Source organism: Anastrepha ludens, chromosome 6 (genome assembly GCF_028408465.1).
Source record: "Anastrepha ludens isolate Willacy chromosome 6, idAnaLude1.1, whole genome shotgun sequence".
Lineage (NCBI taxonomy): Eukaryota > Metazoa > Arthropoda > Insecta > Diptera > Tephritidae > Anastrepha > Anastrepha ludens.
The window spans coordinates 85347372-85370695 of record NC_071502.1 but is presented as its reverse complement, the minus strand read 5'-3'; the positions used below and the strand labels follow the sequence as shown (position 1 = coordinate 85370695).

Here is a 23324-nt window from a genome sequence, read left to right as displayed (position 1 = left end):
AGAAAAGTCACACCCAACCATTATATTTATGCAAAATATGGCAATAATTCATTATTTAGCTTGTATGTAATAAAAAGTCATATTAAGTAGTTTTCCCCTAGATTTATTAGTGTTTCTTAGTTTGCAATATTTGCAAATACAATAACGGAAAAAATCTAACGCACGAAGAGGAAAGCTTAGTTATTAATGCATCTTTAAAGCACTGACAATAAAGGCAAACGCAGCAGCATCTCTTTCATGTACGAGTATGCGTTATGGCCTCTGGACACGGTCAAGCATGCTTGACTGAGCTTTGTGTGTGTTAGTGCAGTCGGGTGTCGTCGTGTCACACATACTTGTTGTCGGTAAAAATCAAAAATTTTAGATATTAGCGTCAAGCACCCGACACGCACACATATAAAGTTCTTGTCAAAAATGTTTGACCGTCTCCAGAGGCCATTAACAGTAGGAGATTGTAGAGTAACAAATTATTTTTTTTAATTATTAACAAAACATAAAAGGTGAATGATACGAATGCCGAAGTTCGCTATGTTTGAGCTGTGCGTTGTAATAGTATAAATACATTGACAACAGCACTTCACAACGTAGCAGCAGCCAAATTTTTCTTGCCTGCAAATACTATTTTACTAAATCATATTTAATATTTTATTAAAATTCTACAATTACTCTTCAAAACATAAAGTAATACCACAGAACATCGATTTGTATCAATATTCAATCATTTGATGAAATGATTTCGTTTCGTTTTTTTAATGGCGAAAAGGTAGTTCGAAAAGAAATGATAGTAGAACAAAATAATTATACTTAAAATCTTGGCATAAGGATCGAAATGATTCATTAAGGGAACAGATACCTGTAAAATTTCGAAAAAAAATTTTTTTTATAAAATTATAATATAATCCTTTAAGAATATGTCAAAATTTAGAACGTAAATTTAAGTACTTCTTATATTATATAGCGTTTTTCAATAGGTGCGCTTCAACTTTTTTCCGATAGGGAGGGCGAACGACGCAATATTTTTTATTTTTCGCTTGTCATTTGTAAACTTCATTAGTATACATTTCGTCATGGATCGCTACACACTTGAGCAAGGATTGCAAATCATTGAATTTTATTATAAAAATGCGTGTTCTGTTAAGAAAGTTTAAAGTCGAAAAATCATCTTCAGTGATGAAGCTCACTTTTGGCTCAATGGCTTTGTCAACAAGCAAAATATGCGTTACTGGGCAGAAAGCAATCCACACGTGATTCATGAGGCACCGTTGCATCCCGAAAAATTCAGGGTTTGGTGCGGTTTACATGCCGGCGGCGTAATTGGACCATATTTTTTCGTTGACGAGAACGATCGCCACGTTACTGTGAATGGAAATCGATACCGCGACATGATAAACGATTATTTTTGGCCGCAATTGAATGGTATGGACTTAGACGATATGTGGTTTCAACAGGACGGGGCCACAAGCCACACAGCACACGCTACAATTGATTTGTTGAAGAGTAATTTCGATGAGCGCATTATTTCCAGAAATGGACCGGTCGAATGGCCGCCGCGCTCGTGTGATTTGACGCCTCTAGACTATTTTCTTTGGGGTTATGTGAAGTCATTGGTCTACAGTAACAAGCCGGCGACGATTTGTGAGCTCAGAGCCAATATTGAACGCGAAATTGCTGGAATTTCGGCCGATTTATGCAAAAGAGTGGTCGAAAATTGGGTTCAACGATTGGACTTCGTAAAACGTGCACGCGGTGGTCATGCAAAAGAAATCGAATTTCATACTTAAATGTATATGTTCAAACTCGATAATGAAAAAAAAATTAGTTAAAAAAGTCAAACCGTTTGTGTTTTATTCAAAAAAAAAGTTGAAGCGCTCTTACTGAAAAACGCTTTAGATCGTCAACCGTGACGACTCTATTCTTTACGTTCGAGAGCTGGGAGAGGTATAGTTACGTTGTATTCAAACTTTAGACGCGTTTTTCTCAAAACTATATTTTTCGAATTGGCGTACACAATAACTCGAAAAGTTATTGAGCGATCTCCCTGAAATTTTGCATACATCTTTTTTATGTTATTACTTTCTATGTGTTTCAAGTTTTCGAAAAAATAATTTTTTCGAAGCGAAAATAGTAGGAAAATTGGCCTCAAAATTTATTTATTTTTTTCAAGCATTTTATTCCGTGCTTTTTTCCCCCATTTATTGTTAATTCATGTAGAAATTATGACATTAATAACCAAAAAATGTTTGGTTTTTTGTTTGGCCACTGACGCCGATGCTACAATGCCTGCCGATTGAGAAGCCCCGCTGCAACCTTCCTGGAAGAATTGAATGTACGTTCGCCATTTTAAATGATTAAATGATTAAAATAAAAAATAAAAATTTTATATTATTTTAATGTACAAATAAACTGTATGCCAATTTTGAAAAAAATATATTGATTCGTTTTAAATAATTTTAATGAAAATCAGGGAAAATATGGCCGTTTACAGGTATCTGTCCCCTTAAGTTCGCAATCGCTTTTACTCGAGAGGGAACATAAAAGTTAACTTCTGCCAGAAATGGAATAGAAACTGACCAGTAGCAGTTTGACTAAATATTATCCTAGAAATTTTCTACGCCTAGCAAGAAGGGCGCCTTTTGTTTGGAGGAAGATCGTATAGCTCCATCGAAAATCTTAGTGCAAAAAGTGCAAACTGTTTTTGAATGCATTCTATCTTATTAAATAAGTATATTTTGGAAAAAGAAAAAGCTTAAGCTCTTTTCTGTAATGATTTCATCCATTTATTAAGAAGTAATAGAAATGAAAATGATTCAGCCTGTTTTGGGTTCAAGATAAGATATTTTATTTTAAGCTTTTTTTCAAACGGGCTCCAACCATTCTAAACAAATGTTTAAGTAACAAAATAAATTAGTAAATGGTTTAACAGAGGAAGTATACCTACAGCAGTACAAATTTATAAATTAACAAAAGCTTTTTTAAAAATTGTAAAAAAAACATAGTGCAACTACGTCTTGGAATAACTTAATGAATTAAGGTTTTTAGCAATTGTATAAGTAGTGTATAATTTTAAAACTAATCTCCCGAAGCGATTGCATTCTCCAAGAGAGTACCTATTAAGATTATAATTATAGCTCAAATAAATCACAAAATTTTGTATAGTTTTCTTTCATAAGTTATAGTTAACGCTTAGCACTATACCTAAAACTATTGCATATAGCAGCATCTATGTGACTTATCAAATAATTTACTGACTTAAAGCCTACTATTACTGTGTTTCTGACCGACTGTTATTAAATCAAACTGGGAAATAAATCGTTAAAATTACCCTGCCAGTCAAAGTCTTCGGCACTTGTATCGAAATGCTCTGTCGCTGTAGATGTGGGTGAACCAATAATTGATTCATAGCCATGATCTGAAACGACAGAATGTAGTGACAGTGCAGGAGATTTCGCTAGAGGACGATTCGGTCGCAGAAAGGGCTCATCATCAGAGTCATCGACAACGTTTAGGAAAACATGTGATGGTGAAGCCATAGGTGTGGGGTATTTAATTTCATCACTATTTGACGGCGCTACACCATCACAGTAAATCTCCTCAACCGCTTCATTTACGGGTACCGCATCATCATCCATTACAATTGTTATAGAATTGGTTTTTGCGTCGTACGTGCCGTACACAGTATCTAGCGGGGATGTCGGGTCGTCACTAAATTTGCCTTGTTGTATTGTACACGGTGCTGCTGATGCAATAACTGTAGATGAATCGCTAAGCCCTGTTAGCTCTTGTGTCGCTGCAGGCAAATTGGTTTGTAATTGAATTGCATCCGTTTGGATTGGTGACGCCCACTCCGTATTATTTAAGCTGTTACTTCGTGTGTTTGTATGTTTGCTGGATTCCAAGCACTCTGTTTTGGTCCCCACCACTGGTCCAAGCAATCGCTCTGAGCTGCTTGTAATTTTGGCATCATTTTCATTGCCTGACCCATTATTATTTTCCAGGTCTGCTTCGATATCGGCCATGAGGCTTTCGGCAAGTTCTTCAAGTTTACTGACATCGAATTCTTCGTCGATGAGGAGCATATCTTGAAAAGTAGGCAAAGCGCAACAATCCTCCAAAGCGACGCCACTGAGTTGCTCTTTTTCAGTTGTTCTTCTGTCGACTGAGAGTCCATTTGACGTGATCCCTGCTGCAGAGGGTCAGTATATATGGATACTGCAGATCCATTGAGTATGGACTCACAGCCGGCACAAGTACCAACTGCACTTCTAGCTTTTAAGTTGGCGGCATTACTGGCAAGTTGTTCTTGCTGCTGCTTCTGTTGTTGTTGCACTTCACTGAGTTGTTGACGTAAAAGTTCTAACTCCATATCAAGTTTATGATTCTTTTCAAGAAGAGATTCATTGATAGCTTGCAAACTTTCGCACTTATTTTGTAATATTTCTGTTTTCTGTGTTAATTCGTCAATTTCTCTTTCCATATCTTCCATCCGAGCTTTTTTCCGATCGCGAGATGTCTGTGCGGCAACACGATTTTTCAATTTTCTGTTAAATAAAAAACAAATGTTATTACAATCTATAAACAATAAAGGGAAAATTTAGTCGTACTTTCTCTGCATCTTTTCTTCCCATGTTAGGTGATCAAGGCGGCGTTTTTTGCCCCTTGGTGCTGATGCTCCATCCTCAACTATCACATTCTCAGCAGATGCTACTACGGCTGTTCCCTGCACTGACGTGGGAGTCGGTGCAGGCCTTATCTTCGGTAATGTCATAGTTGGATTATGCGTTATAGCTACGTACTTGGGCACTGTTATAAAAACTGATTGTGCTGTTGATGCCATTGTGTATTCCGTTTGAGTCCGCTTCACTTAAAGATCTAAAGAGTTCTCAATCAAATAAATTTTTTGTATGGCTTTATCCGAAGTGTTTCTAATTTCTAATGCAACATTACACTGGTTCCTTTGAATTATTTTACCAATTCATGTTTACACTTTCGATTATTGCTCAAGACTGACGTGTCTTTATTACTGATTTTTATCAAATTTGTTTTTCATTTACGTCGGGTCAATTTCTCTCATTGCTTCCTTTTTTCTCATGCAATTTAAATTACTATGTTACAGTATCCATAACGTAAGATATTCATTTTCAACTAAATTGCTGTCGTGTTCAATTGGGACTGGTTATTTCTATTTGAACAAAATTGTAATACAATTATACGCATTTGTATTCATACGTTGACTTGTTACATTCTGATTGGCTGTTCACACAAAGTTTTTTTTTTTTAATTGATGACTCATTCATGACGGAGATTATGGCAGGGTGGTATTTTATTCAGCAACGATCAAAAATTATTATGAATGATTTTTCTTTATCGTATTTTATTCAGCAACGATCAAAAATTATTATGAATGATTTTTCTTTATTTGACAACCGGTGATTTTTATCGAATCCTACTTTTTTGATTGAAGGTTGAATAGTGCATGGTTTGAAATTGTTACAACACCGAATAATAGTGTTGCGAGCAAGTTGAGCTTCACGGATCAGACCACATTGTCACGGCCAAAATATTAGGCTTATTATAGTAATTCTTTATATGAGTAAAGGTTATGAACCAACAATTTTTTGGAAAACTGCGAGCAAAATGATCTGTGAAAATGCCCGTAAACATTGTCAGTTTATCCTAAAGGAGAGCTTTGAGTTTCCTAAACCTCTTCTAATTGTACCCACCAAGTAAGGATTTTGCCTGGCGTTGCACTATAATTTGATACCAGCAAACCTCCCTTGGCCTTAGCTCTTCATTCCTAAGTTTCTCCTTAGTGGTGTGTTGTCCCATAGCAAGGAAGGGCTCGGGTTCTTAGCCAATGCGTCCGCTACCTCGGCCCCAGTTATACCCCTGTACCCTGGCACCCAAAAAGAGCCGGATGCGATTGTGCGTTCCCAAAAAATTCAGTTTTTAGATACACTCAATGACATGTGAGGTCTTAACCTATTAGAGCAACAACATTGATATATATTTTGGCGTCTTCCGAAAATTACTACTATATCTTCCGCGATTTTAACAACAGCCTGACGTAATGAGCCATAATAATACAAAAGTAAAAATAAAGAATACAAGGGAAGAGAAATTATTTGCTTGTAAATATTCAGTGAATGGCTTGTTAATATTTGACTTGAACATTTAAATTAAACCAACTTATGTTAGAATGTGAAAGCACAATTAAATATAATATAATGTTTCTAAATGCATTGTTTTGGCATTTTTATGCCGATGGCGACGTAGCAAGTGTTTGGCAATTTATTACATTGCTTTTTTCTTTCTCCATCAAGTCACTCTAATATTTTCTTTATCGTACACCCTGTAGTAGGAAAGAATGAAGCTCAATCTATTACGTTTCCAATATGTAATCATGAATATTATTCCGAAAAAATGCGCAACGCGATTTTCGGACGAGTTTTTGTTTTGGTTTTTGTTTTTATGAAATTCTTTGTTGCCGCATCGAATAATATTAAAAATACAAGGGAAATATAGTACCTCAATGTGATAAACAAATCCACAGAGATAGAACCCAGTACCTTAAAAGTGAATAGCAAATATATTGATTCTGTTAAAATTAAGTGTTTGGTGACGAAGCGTACTTCTAAAACCAGAAATTAACGCAAATTCATGGGAAAGATGAAGGTTTGTTTTGCCCAGAAATAAATTTAAGTAAATCATGCACAAAGAATTTATATTTTAAATGCTCATAAATAAAAATAGTGGTGCAGTCCAGCACAATTTGAGGAAACATTGATTGTTTTGCTGTATGGAACACTATTAGAGAAGGGGATGATTGTGTGTGGGGAAAAATGTCGGACACAGGTGTATGTAGCTAGCCAAGTGTAAAATTACAGGTGGCTACGATGGATATATTTATAACGCTTGTTGCTTTTCGGCATGCATATAGTTGTTTATTAGTAAACGGCAAAATCTTATGCAGGTTGTTTGTGGATCATAGTTATATAGCGAGCAAAGAATTTCGAACAGCGCGTTTGGCATTCCGAATATTCGTATGCGGTTGTTGCTTATTAGCAAGGGCTGAATGGCAATATAAATATCTAACTTAATATTCGGATCAAAGTCGATATGATTTGTGTAAGTATTGCAAAGCCTAGCACAAAGCGATTGGTTCATTATCGGAGATATTATTTAGGTTCCGTTTTGGTAAAATAATGGGGAGAAATATGTACATATATTTTTGAATATCAAGTTTTTAGGCAAACTAAAAGGAATAAAAGTTGATTGTAATAAATTTTAAAGTTAAGTTAAAAATAAATGTTTGATAATTACATTTAGAAAGAAAATAATTGGTGTTTATTTTTTAATTTCTGTTTATCAATTATTTTCCTGAGTGCTCCCCATAGTTGCTATATTTTCAATGAGGCGGTAAAGAAATAAATAAGGCAACAACAAAGAAGCAGGACATTTTGTCATTCATCTGTTATAGCCAAGTCCCCTTGAGTGGACTCGGATTAGACAGTTCTTGGCCAGACATGCATTTGTAATTTCGGATCGCTCCGGTAATGCAGAACCGACGGCCGTGGCTGAGATTTATATCCAATAATGGCATGCATGAGACTAATGATAACGAAGGTTGTCCTTCATGGTCTCGCGATATTCCACAAGGTTTAGTGGTTGGGAAATGCATCCTTGGTAATAATCAATTTGAGGGAGAGGGAATTTGACATGGGAGAATGTGACTTGGCTTTCTTGGTTGGCGACTTATCAGGTTTCAGTAGTGATACCATTCTTCCTCTTTTCCAAGTTTCAGATATTATAGAAAGGTCATAGACAAAATAATAGCGTTCCCACGACAGTTGCTTCTATTTCCGAACGATCCGGAATTATATCCGGCGAAGGACTGTGAAATATTCTATTCCCACTTCATGGCATTACCAATTATTTATTTTATTTTATTCATTTAAATAGAGTTTAACAACCAAATTAAGGCAATTTAATTCTTCAACTTTAAACCTTTAAAATAATTTAGTATCTTATGCATTATACGAGTGCTGTAGATACCGACTTTCAATGATCTGCTGAGACAGCCGATGGCTCACAACAGACAAAGTGGCCATTATTGCTGAGCTCTGGGGAACTTTCCTGGAGTAAATATCTTCGGCACTTGTTTTTTTAAAGGTATTACCTTACCAAGAAACGATGTGTCGTGAGAAAATTTCGCCTGAAGTTTGTTCTCCTTTTCCTTCATATAATGCCAATGGCGCTTGTTCGTCGTAGGTTGAAGCGTTAATTGCCCGAAGTTGTACGTTCGAGCGCAACAGCCGCACTCCAACTTCAAATGTTGCTTCCACTTTAGTTCGATTGGTTCGTCGTACGTGTTGGTTGTGCACGCTTGCTGCGCTAGTTCACATGCTTTTGTGGCTTATACGTGTTCTTCATTAAAAATATACATATGTATATGTTCATATTTTGTGGCCATCACTCGCAGAAATTTGGAATGAGTTTTCAATTTATATGAATTATATTTTAAGTGAATAATTTAAAAAAGTTTGTGTTTGGTCACTAATAGTCTTTGCAGAAATAAAAAGTATGAATAAATTTGGTGCTGTTTGACCACTTTTTGTATTAATTATTGCCAAGCGATTGACAGCAAACAGGTGGAGTCGATGGAAACCGGCCGACCTGGTAAGCCGGTCGCAGCAAAGGTGTAGAAAAGAAAGTCAAGTGCGTTTGAGAGTCTCGGCAACGCGTGAGATCTCACTGTTATCGTCGTCGTCGAAGAAGCCATCATTTGTGTCTGCAGTTAAGCTGTAATCCGCAGCACTAGAAATAACATTGCGAAACTACAAATATCGCCCTGTCGGTCGTCTAACGTGTTTATGAGTGTTTTGTGGTTGTTTTCGCTTTGCAAAGATAAAACCATTGCACTACGTATATTTATGTGTATATAGGTACGTATGTAGATTCACCTGCCTCATAGACGCAACCAATACCAATAACACAAATACCCTATCAATAAGTTGTGATCACCTGAACAGCTTTCAAGGGGTAAATGCGGTGGTTGCTGGCTGTTATGAATTGTGGAGTTGTATTGAATTTGCTGTGCATGCTGCTTTCGCGATTTCCCCCCTTTGCCAGTAGTGTGTCCAACAAGTGAACCTGTCAGTTATTTTAGTGGCTTGTGGAACGTGATTTAATCGTGCAATATTTTGATTTGCTGCAAGTGAAAATGGAAAGTGATCTTTCACCAACAGTCTCCCTTCCTTTGCCGCTGCAGCTGTATCAGTTATCGTGCTCAGTACGTAAACATTAGTGCCAGCGGTTTTAAGATTGTTTTGCGCAAACTATTTACATACAAGGGGACATATGTACATACATACATTCATATATATGTACGTATTAATATAATATATGAACTTACATATATTTTCTCTTGTGATACAAAATAAATAAAAAAAAAGGTGTAAATGAAAGTGATGTTTAATTAAAAATTGTTGCGAACAAAGATTTTCTACTGTTGATGTGTTTGTGAAACTGCGCTTTGACTTAAAACGTAAGCTTGATAAGTGAAGTAAAATTTATTGAATAAACATTACTTTCCTAGTAAATAATATGAAATAATAAGGTAAATATTTATTAATTTATAACACAAGTCAATTTTATTTTTGATATTCTTTAATACTAATACCAGTTTCTAAAAAGTCCGCGACAGTATTGCAGTTCACGTGGCTGTTTAAATTGACTATTCCTTATATAATTTGACCGAATAGAAATTTTTAATCATCGAAAGGTTTTCACTTTTCCTACAAACAGTTGTAGAGGCGTTTTCATTAGAGTAGCCGAAGCTTGAGATTGAATAAAACAAAGAGTTTAAGTGATATTGCGACAATTGTTTTTTTATTCAACTCCGTATGCATTCGATGACATTACATGTGGAATATAATTTTGGGAAAATTAGAGCCGATGATAAGATCAAATCAAAATCCAAAGCAAGCGTCCACTTTTTGAATTTTAATTTTTGTTGTGGACGGTGTTAGGCATTTTTTTCGCCATACAAAAAATTCTAGCATTCATTGTATGGACGAATACGAATGCGTTACACCGTTAATAAATTATCAAAAATCAATGCGAATTTCAAGCCACTATTTTATACGAAAATTGAATGGGCTGTAGCCGGAATTTTTCTAAAAAGTTGGAAATGTTAGTAAAAACTCATAAATTTTTTTTTTTTAATTTGCTACACAGTGTAAACTTGTTTTAAATGGTTTTGAATTAAAAGAATGAAACTTTGAGTTACAGTGGCTCAGTAAAGAACTCGGACATGCATAGCATACAGCTTCAAATTCAATATTTTTCTATGAAATGCAAATTAAATATTTAGATTTTTATATTTTTCTATTGGGTATTCAAATAGGATTTTAAAAATAGTAATACTAATTTACATACCCACTACCTCCTTGTTATAAAAAATTTATCATGCAGCATTCTCAAAATTGGTGTCAAAAAAGAAGTCGGACATCTGGCATTTTTGCGATTGTTTGACACTTTAAAACGGGGAATCCCACAATTAATTTGCTCTCTCAGTCGCGTTTTGTTGAATAAAAGTCCAAATTATAAACATGGGTGGAAGGACGGTTCTATGTGTAGAAGTCCACGCAAGTGGGGAAAGTTACTGATCGCCATTCACTTGGGAGTGGCCAGGACGATTCTTCTGCATATGGTTAAAGCAACTCACAACGTCCGGGATTAGCCCACGTATCCTCTGGGTAGCTTCCGAACACCCGTTCGGGAATGAGCTAACGTGAGAAGGCGAAGCATTCCAGGATAGCTGGTTGTGCGCTGGGTTTGGGACCCGCCACTTAAAAATCCCCCCCAATGAAAATAATTACAAAGCCTCGGATGAGAACTACCTTTACTGATGACGACCCCTGCAAACGAAATAAGGAATATGATTTGAGGGCATGCACCTGGAATGTCCGGTCCCTTCATGGGGAAACTGCCTCTGCCCGGCTGGTTGATGTCCCCGTGAGAGTAAAGGCTGACATCACTGCCATCCAAGAAAACCATAGGACCTTGCGACGTCTACTACAGCTGCGATGTAAAGGAGCGCAAATTCGGTGTGGGATTTGTTGTGGGAGAGAGACTTCGTCGCCAAGTACTGTCGTTCACTTCGGTGGACGAGCGTCTCGTAATAATCCGCATCAAAGCGCGATTTTTTAACATCTCGCTAATTTGCGCCCACGCGTTGCGACTAGAGATTCCTTCTATGAGCGCTTGGAACGTTCCTATGAGCGCTACCCCCTCCACGACATAAAAATCGTGCTTGGCGACTTCAACGCCAGGGTGGGCAAGGAGGGAATTTTTGGTCCCACAGTCGGAAAATTCAGCCTGCACAACGAAACATCCGGTAACGGACAGAAACTGATCGACTTCGCCGGGGCCGGAAACATCGGCAGCACCAGATTCCAGCACAAAAAGATACACCAAGCTACCTGGCTGTCTCCTGATCGAAAAACGCGAAACCAGATCGATCATGGTGTGTGATAGATGGAAAACACGCTTCTAGTGTATTAGATGTACGTACGATCCGAGGACCCAATATCGACTCGGATCATTACCATGTTGCAGCCAAACTGCGTACACGCCTCTGTGCAGTAAAAAATGTACATCTACCTACGCAAAGAATGTTCAACATCGAAAAGCTGTAATCACAACAGACAGCCAGAAGATTCGCCACTCGACTCTCACTCCCGCTCTCAGAGAGCACTACCCAACAAACCGGCATGCGCGAGCAATGGAGTAACATTTCTCGCTCCCTACGTACCGCCGGGATCGAAGAAATCGGATTCCGGCGAGCCCGAAAAAACAGTTGGTACGACGAGGAATGTCATGATGCCGCAGAAAGAAAGGATGCCGTCTATAGAGCCACGCTGCGATCGGGCGCAACGCGAGCCATGTGGGATCGCTACAGAGAGCTAAAAAAGGAAGAGATACGTATTATCCGAAAGAAGAAACGAGAGGCCGAAATACGTGAGTGCGGAGAGCTTGAAATGCTGGCCAACAGGAACAACGCCCGAAAATTCTACTAGAAAGTTCGGCGGCTTACAGAAGGTTTTAAGACCGGGGCGTTTTCCTGTAAGAACAAAGACGGCGAACTGGTGACTGACGTACAGAGCAATCTTAAATTATGGAGGGAACACACTCGGATGGGAGCTAATGCTGCATCCACCATACTCTCCGGATATTGCACCTTGTGCAATTGGATTAAAAATTTGCCTAAAGGTTGGGAAGACATTGTAAATAATGAAGGAAAATATATTATTGATTAATAAATACTTTAAAAATTTTTTTTTATTAATTTTAAAACCACCTTTAAAAAACGCTCGAACTTATGGAGTGACCTTATAGTTTTGCCATTGATTTGATTGACTTGTGACACGGTGCGTTGTTTTGATGAAACAGTGAGCAAACACGGCATGGAACAGAGCTTTCTCATAGTCAAATGCTCATGCAATATAAAGCCAAATCGTCTCTTTGATATCTTCAAGATGTCAGCTAATTTCCGCAAATTTACTTTTCGATCATTCAAATCGATTTTGTGGAGTTTTTTTATGCCTTCTGATGTTACCGCCTCATTTGGACGTCCACTGTGTTGGGCATCATCGGTTTCTCTACGACCACGCTTGAAGCCAGCAAACCATCGTTTTATTGTTGTTTCTGATGGAGAGGAATCACCATAACACTTCTGAAGCCATTGCTTCGCTTTAACGGTATTTTTCTCATCAAGAAAAAGAGGTGCAATACAAATAAAGCCATCTATGTGTTCGGCCCGGAACTTTTCAGCCCCCACAAGCAATGGAGCGCCTAAAGGTCAAAATAAAGATTTCCATCATTCCAAATTATTATTTTTATTTAATATATATATTTGAAGAAACAGTTCGTTCACTCGACAGCCGATTCTATGTTAGTCGTATGATGCGGATTTAAATCCAGCGAACGACTGTCAATTCAGCAGCATTCCCCAAAACATTTTTGGGAAGTTTTTTATGCTGTTACAACAATAATAACGTGACCAGTTTGTTAAAGACTTCAAAATGCTGGTTTAATCACAGAACACCTTGCTATGCCAAAACTCATTTTTGACAACGTGAATACTTGGCTTGATTGAAGACTATAATTTGGTTCCGACCATGGGTAAGAAGAAGAACCCGTGCACGCTATAATTACGAGGTGTTAGTCGAATAGTTTCCGAATACTTTTCGTCGAATGTTATTGGGTAACTGATTGAGTAACATCTATTGAGATGCAAAAGTAGAGTCAATTAGGTGCAGATATGCCGAGGTCTGATAATATACAGATCATTTATCAAAATAAAAAATGTTTTTAATAAAATATTTTACAAGATATATAAAAACATTGGACTATAAAAAGTAGTGAAAAAAAATCTAAAAATAAAAAAAAATGTTTTTTAATAAAATATTTTACAAGATTTATAAAAACATTGTACTATAAAAAGTGATACCAAAAAATCTACAAAAAAAAATGTTTTTAATAAAATATTTTATAAGATATATAAAAACATTGGACTATAAAAAGTAATGTCAGAAAATCTAAAAATAAAAAAAAAATATTTTTTAATAAAATATCTTACAAGATATATGAAAACATTGGACTATAAAAAGTAATACCAGAAAATCTGCAATTTTTTGGTGTGCGCATTTTTAGGTTCTCAACTGTACATAAATCAGCTTGCGTTATAATTTATTTGACACCATTCCTACGTTGTCTTCGATATCTTAGCAGAAATTTCAAGTTGTCACGCAATAAATTGCACAGTCTGATAAATTTTTAATTTCCGGTAAGAGTTAGTTATTTAGAAGATTACAAATTATGTATGTATGTATGAATGTATGTACTCTCATCTTTGCACACGGCTACATTATTCTCCATCAATTATTAATGTTTGAAGCATCATACGAGTACACTTGCATTCTTGTCATTATTACCGTAACGGTTTCCGAAAATATAATTCCATACATACATATATCTGTATTGTACAGTAGTGTAACACTGGACTGCACACCATGATTGAGGAAATTTTGCTTTGAAATTTGCAGTAGATACCAATTCTTTACATCGCTCATTTAGACCTACAGATTTTTTTAATATCTGTAAATCATGTTGCGTGAATATCATCATGATCTGGGTAGCATTGCATGAAACCTTGCACCAGAATATTTATACTTTTATGTAGCTCTCAGCGAAACCACCGAAGCTCGTCAAATATCGTTTCCAAGTACTTACATATAGTCTGTATAATCAAATACGATCGATGAGGGGAACTTCGGCTACCACGTCACGGGGGTGATTCGTCAGCCGAATTCTGCACGATCATTTCACATGCACACACTCGTCCAATTGGTCGTTGTTCAACAGCAACAGCAAAGGCTTTGTTGATTTTTGTCATACATCTCTAACACAATTTTATCCCCAGCCGAAATCTGAACGACAATTTCACACAACTCGTCCAATCAACGAAGGACGGCAACGAAGTGATATTGTGTTAATTTTTTTCGTATACCACTAATACGTTCTTAGTTTTTTCGTAAACAAACCGATGCATTATTCTGTCAAATTCTCAGAGAGCCGGCTAACGGTCTGATATTGGCCACACTTCAAAATCTTTTCACCATGTGTTTAATTGAAACGTGATTGGAGAAAATTCGAAAGCGTACGTTGCTTTCCCAAAATGAGTCCCACCTATGAAAAATGATTGGAAGCAGTGTTCCTATGTTCACACTCTAAAGGTCCAACAATTGTTGTGAGCATCTGCAGCAAAATATTTGAAGAAGTCGAAGACGTTCATAAATAAATGGGTGGAACAATATACCAAAGTTAAAAACATTGACGACTTCCCCGGACGAGGCCTAACAAAAAAAATAAATATATATACATATATATAATTGGCGCGTACACCCGTTTTGGGTGTTTGGCCGAGCTCTTCTTCCTATTGGTGGTGTGCGTCTTGATGTTGCTCCATAAATGGAGGGAACTACATTTTCAAGCCGTCTCCGAACGGCAGATATTTTTTATGAGCAGCTTCTTCATGGCGGAAATAGACTCGGAGGTTTGCCATTGCCTGCCGAGGGGCAACCGCTATTAGAAAAAACTTTTTCTCAAATTTGGTGTTTCACCGAGAATCGAACATACGTTCTCTCTGAATTCCGAATGGTAGTCACGCACCAACCCATTCGGCTATGGCGGCCGCCGAAAAATACCCCACCAAAATAAGAATAGAAGATCATTGACTTGTTTGCGACAAAGCCGAAAAGCTGGAGCAGTTTTGGAAAGCAGGAAGAATGGTTTTAATGTATCCAGAGACACGATTCGAGGACGTTTGCGTGCAGATCACCTCAAATTCCGGAGCACGTTGAAAAAAGGCTTGCATGGGCTAAAACAAATTCAGAACGGAATTTGGCAAATGTAATATTCATGGATGAATCTTCCTTTGTAGTGAATTGCATACGTCGGTCCTCTTATATTGCTGAAAATCGACAACATCAATGAACTGTTAAGCATCCAGTTAAGGTCTATGTTTGGGATTGCTTTCCGGAAAATGATTTGGCGGTAAACACAGAATCGCAAATTTGAATATAGTTTTGATGATTAAAATTTACCAAAAAGCATTATTATCGTCAGCTGCGAAGATGTTTGGAAGAACTAGCCAACCTTGGATTTTACACCAAAACAACGATTCCAAGCATCGAAGCCGAAGGTGTGTAGAGTGGAAACCGCAAAATTGGATTTAAATGTTGGATTGTCCTTCAGAGTCGCGTGATGTCAGTCTTATTGAAAATGTTTAAGCAATAGTTAAACAAAAACTCTAAGCAACAAAAACACAAAAATATGGACGGTCAAATAGTAATCAAGGTAAATACGGTTAATTTGGAGCCGATCGCCTCCAAAACTTGCGCAGAAACGAACACAAATTATGGTTTGAAAATGTGAAGAAGCCTTGTATCTAATAAACTCTTTTTCTTTTTTATCGAATACTTATAAAAACTTTCTTTCAATAAGTTTTGATTCCAAATCATTGCTATATTTTAACTTAAACAAAATTTATAAATTATTTAGGGACTGAATCAAGTAAAGTTTGGATTTTCTATAATTAAAATAGAGTTTCCGGGATGACGGGATCGCGCGATTAGCATTCCTGTTGGGTACGCAATCATAGATACTTAAATTAGTTTCTATTTGGTAGGTGTAATACAGTATGCGTGATTGTTGTCGGTAAAGATTAAAAACATTTATGAGCGGGTTAAGGTATGGGATGAATAGAAATCGCAGTTCATCCATCTTTCCTACAACATCATAATCTCATCTCAGTTAACTAGAAAAAAAGCGATAATTTCGAAACTAATCCCTCAAGCCCCACGTCAGTCTCGATTCGAAGTCAATGTCATGCGACGTGCTAATGTTGTTGCGAATTTTTTGTAATGTTTGTGCAATTGCAGTTTACCATTGCGGAGTCTGCACTGGACACGGCGGCGGCTGATGACATCGCTGAAATCGCTACCCTCCGACAGCGCCGCTGCCACTTTTCTCCGTCACCACTTGCGGCTGGCGTATTTAGCCGTCCATCACTCATTCAGACATACAGACAGCGAGTTGCCATGCCAAACAGTCAGTCAGTAAGTCAAGCAGTTAGTCAATTGCTTTGTGTGCATCAGTCAACGGTAGCATGTTGTGCGCCCGCCGCCTCAACGATTCCTCAGTACGTCAACACGCAATTGGCATTTTGCTTGCATTTATTGCAAAACTTAAATATTTCGCGAGTCAAAGTGTTTTTGTTTGCAAAATTTCCACTGAAATTTACTGAATTTTTTTTTTTGCAAAAGCGTCAGTTCACACGTTTATCCGTTCACATATACATTGTGGCATTGCGGCGACTTTCCTTTCTGACAATGTGTGAAAGTTAAAATTCGACATTTTAAAAACTTGACACCCCTCTATGGCGCACAGTGTATCGTGTGCGTGAAATTAATTTTGAAAACCTGCTTTCAAATACCGAAGCGACTTCAAATACTTTTAACTAAATTAATTTTGTTAAATTTTCTTTTTTTTCCGAAAAAAAAAGAAAACCAATTCTTCAATATAAGCTGTAATGTAGTCGATTTCTAAGGTGAGAACTTATTTCGTATTGTGAAACTATGTATGTAGATAGATCTTTTTAACAGCTTAAAAGTTAAAGATCACAATGAGCCCATCATTTGCTTTCCAGGCACAAGTTCTTGAATTATAATAACAAATGAGTATTTGATTTAGAAAAAATAGTAATCTCTAAAAAATTTGCTACTCTTTACGAAACTCACTTAAATCCGAAAAAAGTTAGGAAAAATGTAGGTGTAGACAACAAGAAGTTCAGCTTGTAGATTATTCCGCAAATTGCAGGAATCGCGACGACTGGAAGACTTCCTAAATATTATTGACGCAACTACAACCAAGACTGACATAAGAGTTGACTCACAAAAGGCGAAATACATGGCACTATTAAGATGCAGGACAACAGGAGACGACTAAGAACACTGCGTTCTCACGCCAGTCAATTCTACGTTACTGGAAGGACCCGGATTTATATCCGGCCAAAGACTGTCACTCCAGCAGCATTCCCCGTATATGTATGGGGAATCTCTATGCTGTTACAACAACAACAACCAAGGACACTGATTATAAACGGCTGGGATTTCGGTGTTGAGAATTTGGATTATCTGGGAGTAATGACAATGGGAGCAATTTACCATCAGAGATACACTGCAGGCAGCACACAAGCAGATATACTTTGGTTTAAGGCGGATTTATTGCAGGTGATGCCATTCGGCCAGCTGTTTTTTTCGCCGTAGATATGAATAACGTCAAAATGATTTGTTTTGTTTACATCTGTGTGTTCACTTTGCCATTTGTATATTGATAATTTTAGTCCGTGATCAAATAATATCTAAAGTGAAATATTACATAAAAAAGACATGAAAAAGTGTGTATTGGGACTGAAAAAAGTTGGGGTAAATAAATAAAATCTCTTGTTTGGCGCTCTTTGAGGGGAACCGAAACAAGTGGGGAGCAGAGGATGCTGATTTTAACAATATATGAAAGATTATCAGGTTTGGGCTTCAGCTATGGTGAAAAATGAAATTGAGCGAGTAACTTCGGCTGTCACCTCACCGGCAGCAGAATTCTGTCCGCTCATTCACACGTATTCACACACTCGTCCAATCAGTCGTTCAGATGGTTACGAAGTAACATGAGCGATGATTGTGCTGATTTTTTTTCGTATATCACTAACACAGTTTTTCGTAAACAAACCGCTCTTATGACCTCGGTTACGTCAGCCAATCAGCTGATTCTTTTAAATTCGCTGCGAGCCTATTAACGGTCTGATATTGGCCACACGTGAATTTTTTCCACCATGGCTTTTGACGTGATAGAACTTAAAAAGCAAAAACAAAACACGTGTATTTTTGTTGCGTGTTGTGGGACCGCTAGGGTGATCTTTACTGCAACGCCTTTTTGGAGAGCCTCAATATGATGGATCAAAGAATGGTCGGGCGACAGCAGGAGGCTATTTAAGTTTAATTACTGCGTTATAGCACAAGTAGTAACAAAATTGAAGTTAAGATTAGCTAGCCATGTATTTATGTTCAGCTCCCCTTCGACTGATCGCTCTACTGCACTAAATTTAAAAATTATTGTTGTTGCAATGGCGGTACTCCTTCTCACTTGCCAACGCAAAACGTATGTGACCAAATCTCATAGCCGTAGAGAATGACGGATTTCATATGCTAGCAGTAGATCCACTGGCATTTATGAGTAGAAACGTGTACCGTTGGTTTTCACAGTCTTTGGAAATATATTACTTTTGCTACTTAAACTTCAGCCTCGTGTTGAGCTTGACCCCAATGTGCTTTATTGAAAATTTCGAATGCGTTGTAAATTCTTTATCCAGTCTTATCACTGAGCCCATCGTTACTAATACAGCCCTCTGCTTCGACTACGCTATCACCGAATCCATGTGAACTCGAAAAAAATGCTGCCTAACTCCTCCAATGGCAAATTTTAGCTTAAAAAGTTACGTCTTCAGTGTCGTTTTCCAATTATTTTCCTTTTCTTGCAAAAATGAATTCTGCAATACTGTTAAATGAATGAAGAAAAAAAGCAACATTTATGAGTGATTGAAAGCCTGTGCTTATTTGCTCAAGTAGATGCTGAACAGACATAACATTCGGAAAATAACTCAAGAAGAGTTAAAAAATGAGTTGGATATTAGTAACCAATTTACCTTTATCTTTACCAAAAAGTAAAATTGATTAAAGTTAGAGAAATTTAAAGCTTTAATTTTTTCCCACTATGCCGCATTCCATCCTCGCCGCCATTAGCTCTTTGACATTTCCGTGCTTTTGAGTTACCTCTACACTGCGCTTCACACATAAATCACTTTTATTTTCCATCGCGACGTCCACAACTGCTGGAGAGTGGTCTTTACGGTTAACTGCCTCATCGTCGCTCAGGTGCTGAATATGATTTATTCGGTGAGGTAAAGTAGCGAGAAATGAGTTAAGCGGTCTTTGGCTACGATTAGCTTAACTTCGTTTTTCATTTTTCATTTTATACTTTTTTGTTAATGCATAAAGATATTTTTGGCACTTTTTATTAAGTGTAATTTTAATACTGTAATTTGAACCTTTTTATAATGCTATTTTTTTAATTTTTTTCAAGTACAAACCAGTTTTTTTTCGTAGACAATCACTATTTTATTATTTATTTTATGGCTTCTGTGCGCATTAGCTTTTACAAGACAAGCAAGTGCTTCGATGTTTTTTATTCACTCGCGACTTAATTATTACGGAATTTCCTTTCACTTGGTCAAGATATATGCAAATTTTTTTTGCACAACATTTCTTTATGTAAAAACAAGTTACTATCATATATAATGTTTACATGCTTTTTACTTCTTTTTTTGTTTTAAGAAAGTAAAGCTTATGAGTATACATTTTCAGCTACGGACTCAGGTGGCTATTAAAAATATGGAACTTTGGATTTTTTCCAATATTTTATTGCAGATGCACGAGACATTTTTGGACCTTTAAGGTGTGTACGTAGGAACACTGCATCAATTAATTTTTCATACGCGGAACTCATTTTGTAAAAACAACGTACGCTTTCTAAATTTCTCACAAGACTAAAAGAATTGCACAACGCGTTCTGCGAAAAGGATACGCCTATTTGGCAGTATTTACAATTTTTTTATAACTGAGCTGAGTTTTGCCAGCCACGCTTCTATTACACAGACTGTACTTATACTATGTATATGTATTGAAATTTTACCAACATAATTTTTTAATGCACGCACTAATGTAATGAAACTGTTAGACAAATTTTTCGTTTTGACTTATTTCCGTCGTTTAGATTGATTGGCATACATTCTGTCAAAAAAATATCAGGAATTGTTCATTTAAAAAGCGCGCGTTACATACATGTCCAAATTTCTCTTGCTGGAATGTTGGTACAACTGTCCTCTATAGTGTTGCAGAGTTTGTGCGTGATCTGTCAATTAGCTTATTTTTGGCATTTAATTATATCAGTCAACCGCAGGTATGCTCTGCGATTTTCACTATATATAAAAATATCGAACAAAGATTTGTCTTAAATTTTGTGTTTTAAACGGGATTTCGTGTGCCATTGAAATGTTTCAGAAAGCCTATGGCGAGTGTGCTTTATCAAAAACACGGGTCTACGAGTGATATAAGTCTTTTGTAGAGGACCGAGAAGTCGTGGAAATGGTTTTGAAAAACCATAATTTAAGTTTGGGGGAGGTAGCTTGTGACCTTAGCGTGTCTCACGAATCAATTCGCTACATTTTACAACCATCAATTGGGCATGAGACGCCAAGACACGTGGCTGCTTGACTCGTTCCAAGCGAGTTGAATTTCTTTCAAAAAATTCATCGGAAGAAGGTGGCTGAAGGCATGCTTGTGCAAGTAAATTCGGACCCAACGTTTATTCAGCGCATCATAACAGGTGATAAGACGTGGCTATATGAGTTTGACATGCAAATCAGTCAACAGACGGCTGAATGGCGCTATTCACATGAGCCGAAACCCAAAAAACCACGTCAAAGTCGGTCAAAAACGAAGGTCATGCTACTCGTTTTCTTTGATTGTCATGGTGTTGTGCCATCGGAATTCGTTCCAAATGGTTCTACGGTAAATAAAGAATATTAAATGGAAGTTATGTGACGCTTGAGGGAGAATGCGTATAGGAAACGGCCCAATTTGTGGAAAGAAAACTCATGAATCTTGCACCATGATAACGCACCGTCTCACAAGACTCATATTGTGAACACTTTTTTTAACCAAAACTCGACAAATATCATCGAACAACCATTTAGCCTCTTGTGACTTTTTCCTTTTCCCAAAACTTAAATTGCCATTCTGAGGACGCCGCTTTCAGTCGATAGAGGCCATTAAAGAGAATTCGCTGAAGAAGCTGAAGAAGATCTCTTCAAACGCGCTTAAAAGGTGCTTTGATAAGTGGACTAATCGTTGGCATATGGTATCTGCTTCGAGTGAAGCCTATTTTGAAGGCGACAAAATAAATTTTGATGATTAAAGAATTATTTTGCGTTTTATTAAACAATTCCCGGTACTTTTTTGACAGTTGTATTACGGCGGCCGATGTAGCCGAATGGGTTGGTGCGTGATTGCCATTCGGAATTCACAGAGAGAACGTTGGTTCGAATCTCGGTGAAAACAAAATTAATAAAAACATTTTTCTAATAGCGGTCGTCCCTCGGCAGGCAATGACAAACCTCCGAGTGTATTTCTGCCATGAAAAAGCTCCTCATAAAAATATCTGCCGTTCCGAGTCGGCTTGAAACTGTAGGCCCCTCCATATGTGGAACAACATCAAAACGCACACCACAAATAGGAGGAGGAGCTCGGCCAAACCCCCAAAAAGGGTGTACGCGCCAATTATATATAAATATATTAAAAAACTTATACAAGTTTTTTGTGTCCAATATTTGTGTGCTATATATCAACACAACAACCCTCTAATAGCAGTCGTCCTTGGGCAGGCAATAGCAAATCTCCGATTGTATTTTTACCATGACAAAGCTTTTTATAAAAAACCCAACTGCCTCTTGGAAGTGATATAATTCTGTAGGTGCTACATTTCAAGACGCACGTCCAAAATTGGACTAGAAATACGGCCAAACCACCCAACAACGGATGTAGGTGGCATATGTAAAAGTAATCATGCGATTTTGTCTTTGACTACTTTTAATAAAATAAAAAAATTATTTCGAATGATGGTATTTACACTGCAGCTGTCTAGTTCACTAGTGTCAAATATGATTGACATACGAATGACATTTGCAAAATTTATAAAGCTTCCGATAGGGTGAAACCTTTCGAAAGGTGATGATTTTGCGCCACATTGTAGCCACTACATACCTCTGTTATTAGTATTTTTTTCTTCCGCTCGCGAAGACGCGCATTATGAATCATATAAAATAATATCATCAATTCCAGATACATAGCACTGGCAACACAGGGTCCATTGTGGTCTAAGTGAGATCTTTTTACAGATCAGCCAGCACTACCTAACCTTCTTCTTTTTGACTGGCGAGATAACTGCTTATGCGCCGAGTTTAACAAGGCACACGAGACGTTTCTTTCTTGTAATAACCGGCGCCAGTTGAAAACACCAAGTGAAGCCAAGTCCTTCTCCACCTGATCTTTCCAACGTAGAGGAGGCCTTCCTCTTCCTCTGCTACCACCAACTGGTACCGCATCGAATACTTTCAGAGCCGGAGCGTTTGTATCCATTCCGACGACATGACCTAGCCAGCGTGGCCGATGGATCTTTATTCGCTGCGCCATGTCTATGTCGTCGTAAAGCTTATACAACTCATCGTTCGATCACCTACGACACTCGCCGTCACCAACGTGCAAAGGTCCAAAAATCTATTGTACCTCAGAATCTTTCTCTCAAAAACTCCAAGGTAGGTCGCATCGTACGTTTTTATCGTCCAAGCTTCTACGCCATACGTTAGGACGGGCATGATGAGACCCTTGTAAAGTTTTAGTTTTGTTCGTAGAGAGAGGACTTTACTACTCATTTGCCTACTTAGTCCAAAGTAGCACTTGTTGGCAAGAGAGATTCTGCGTTGGATTTCAAGGCTGACATTGTTATCGATGTTAATGCTGGTTCCTAAATACACGAAGTCGTTTACAACCTCGAAATTATAACTGTCAACAGTGACGTGGGTGCCGATA

At 37.4% G+C, this 23324-nt stretch overlaps 2 protein-coding genes across 2 annotated transcripts in view; one reads left to right on the top strand and one right to left on the bottom strand.

Moving 5' to 3' along the window:
- Window positions 1–2815: 2815 nt before the first annotated feature.
- Window positions 2816–5212, bottom strand: LOC128868899 (uncharacterized). Its single transcript, XM_054111471.1, has 3 exons — window positions 4602–5212; window positions 4239–4538; window positions 2816–4191 (listed from the first exon to the last, which is right to left on the bottom strand). The coding sequence occupies exons 1-3, from the start codon at window positions 4832–4834 to the stop codon at window positions 3288–3290; spliced, it is 1437 nt and encodes a 478-aa protein (XP_053967446.1). The 5' UTR covers window positions 4835–5212; the 3' UTR covers window positions 2816–3287.
- Window positions 5213–6407: 1195 nt separating this feature from the next.
- The window catches only part of LOC128865721 (membrane-associated guanylate kinase, WW and PDZ domain-containing protein 1), a 73781-nt gene continuing 56864 nt past the window's right edge, over window positions 6408–23324 (top strand). The window contains exon 1 of the mRNA XM_054106008.1: window positions 6408–6672. The gene's annotated coding sequence lies outside the window, so the exon portion shown is untranslated. The remainder of the gene's footprint in view (window positions 6673–23324) is intronic.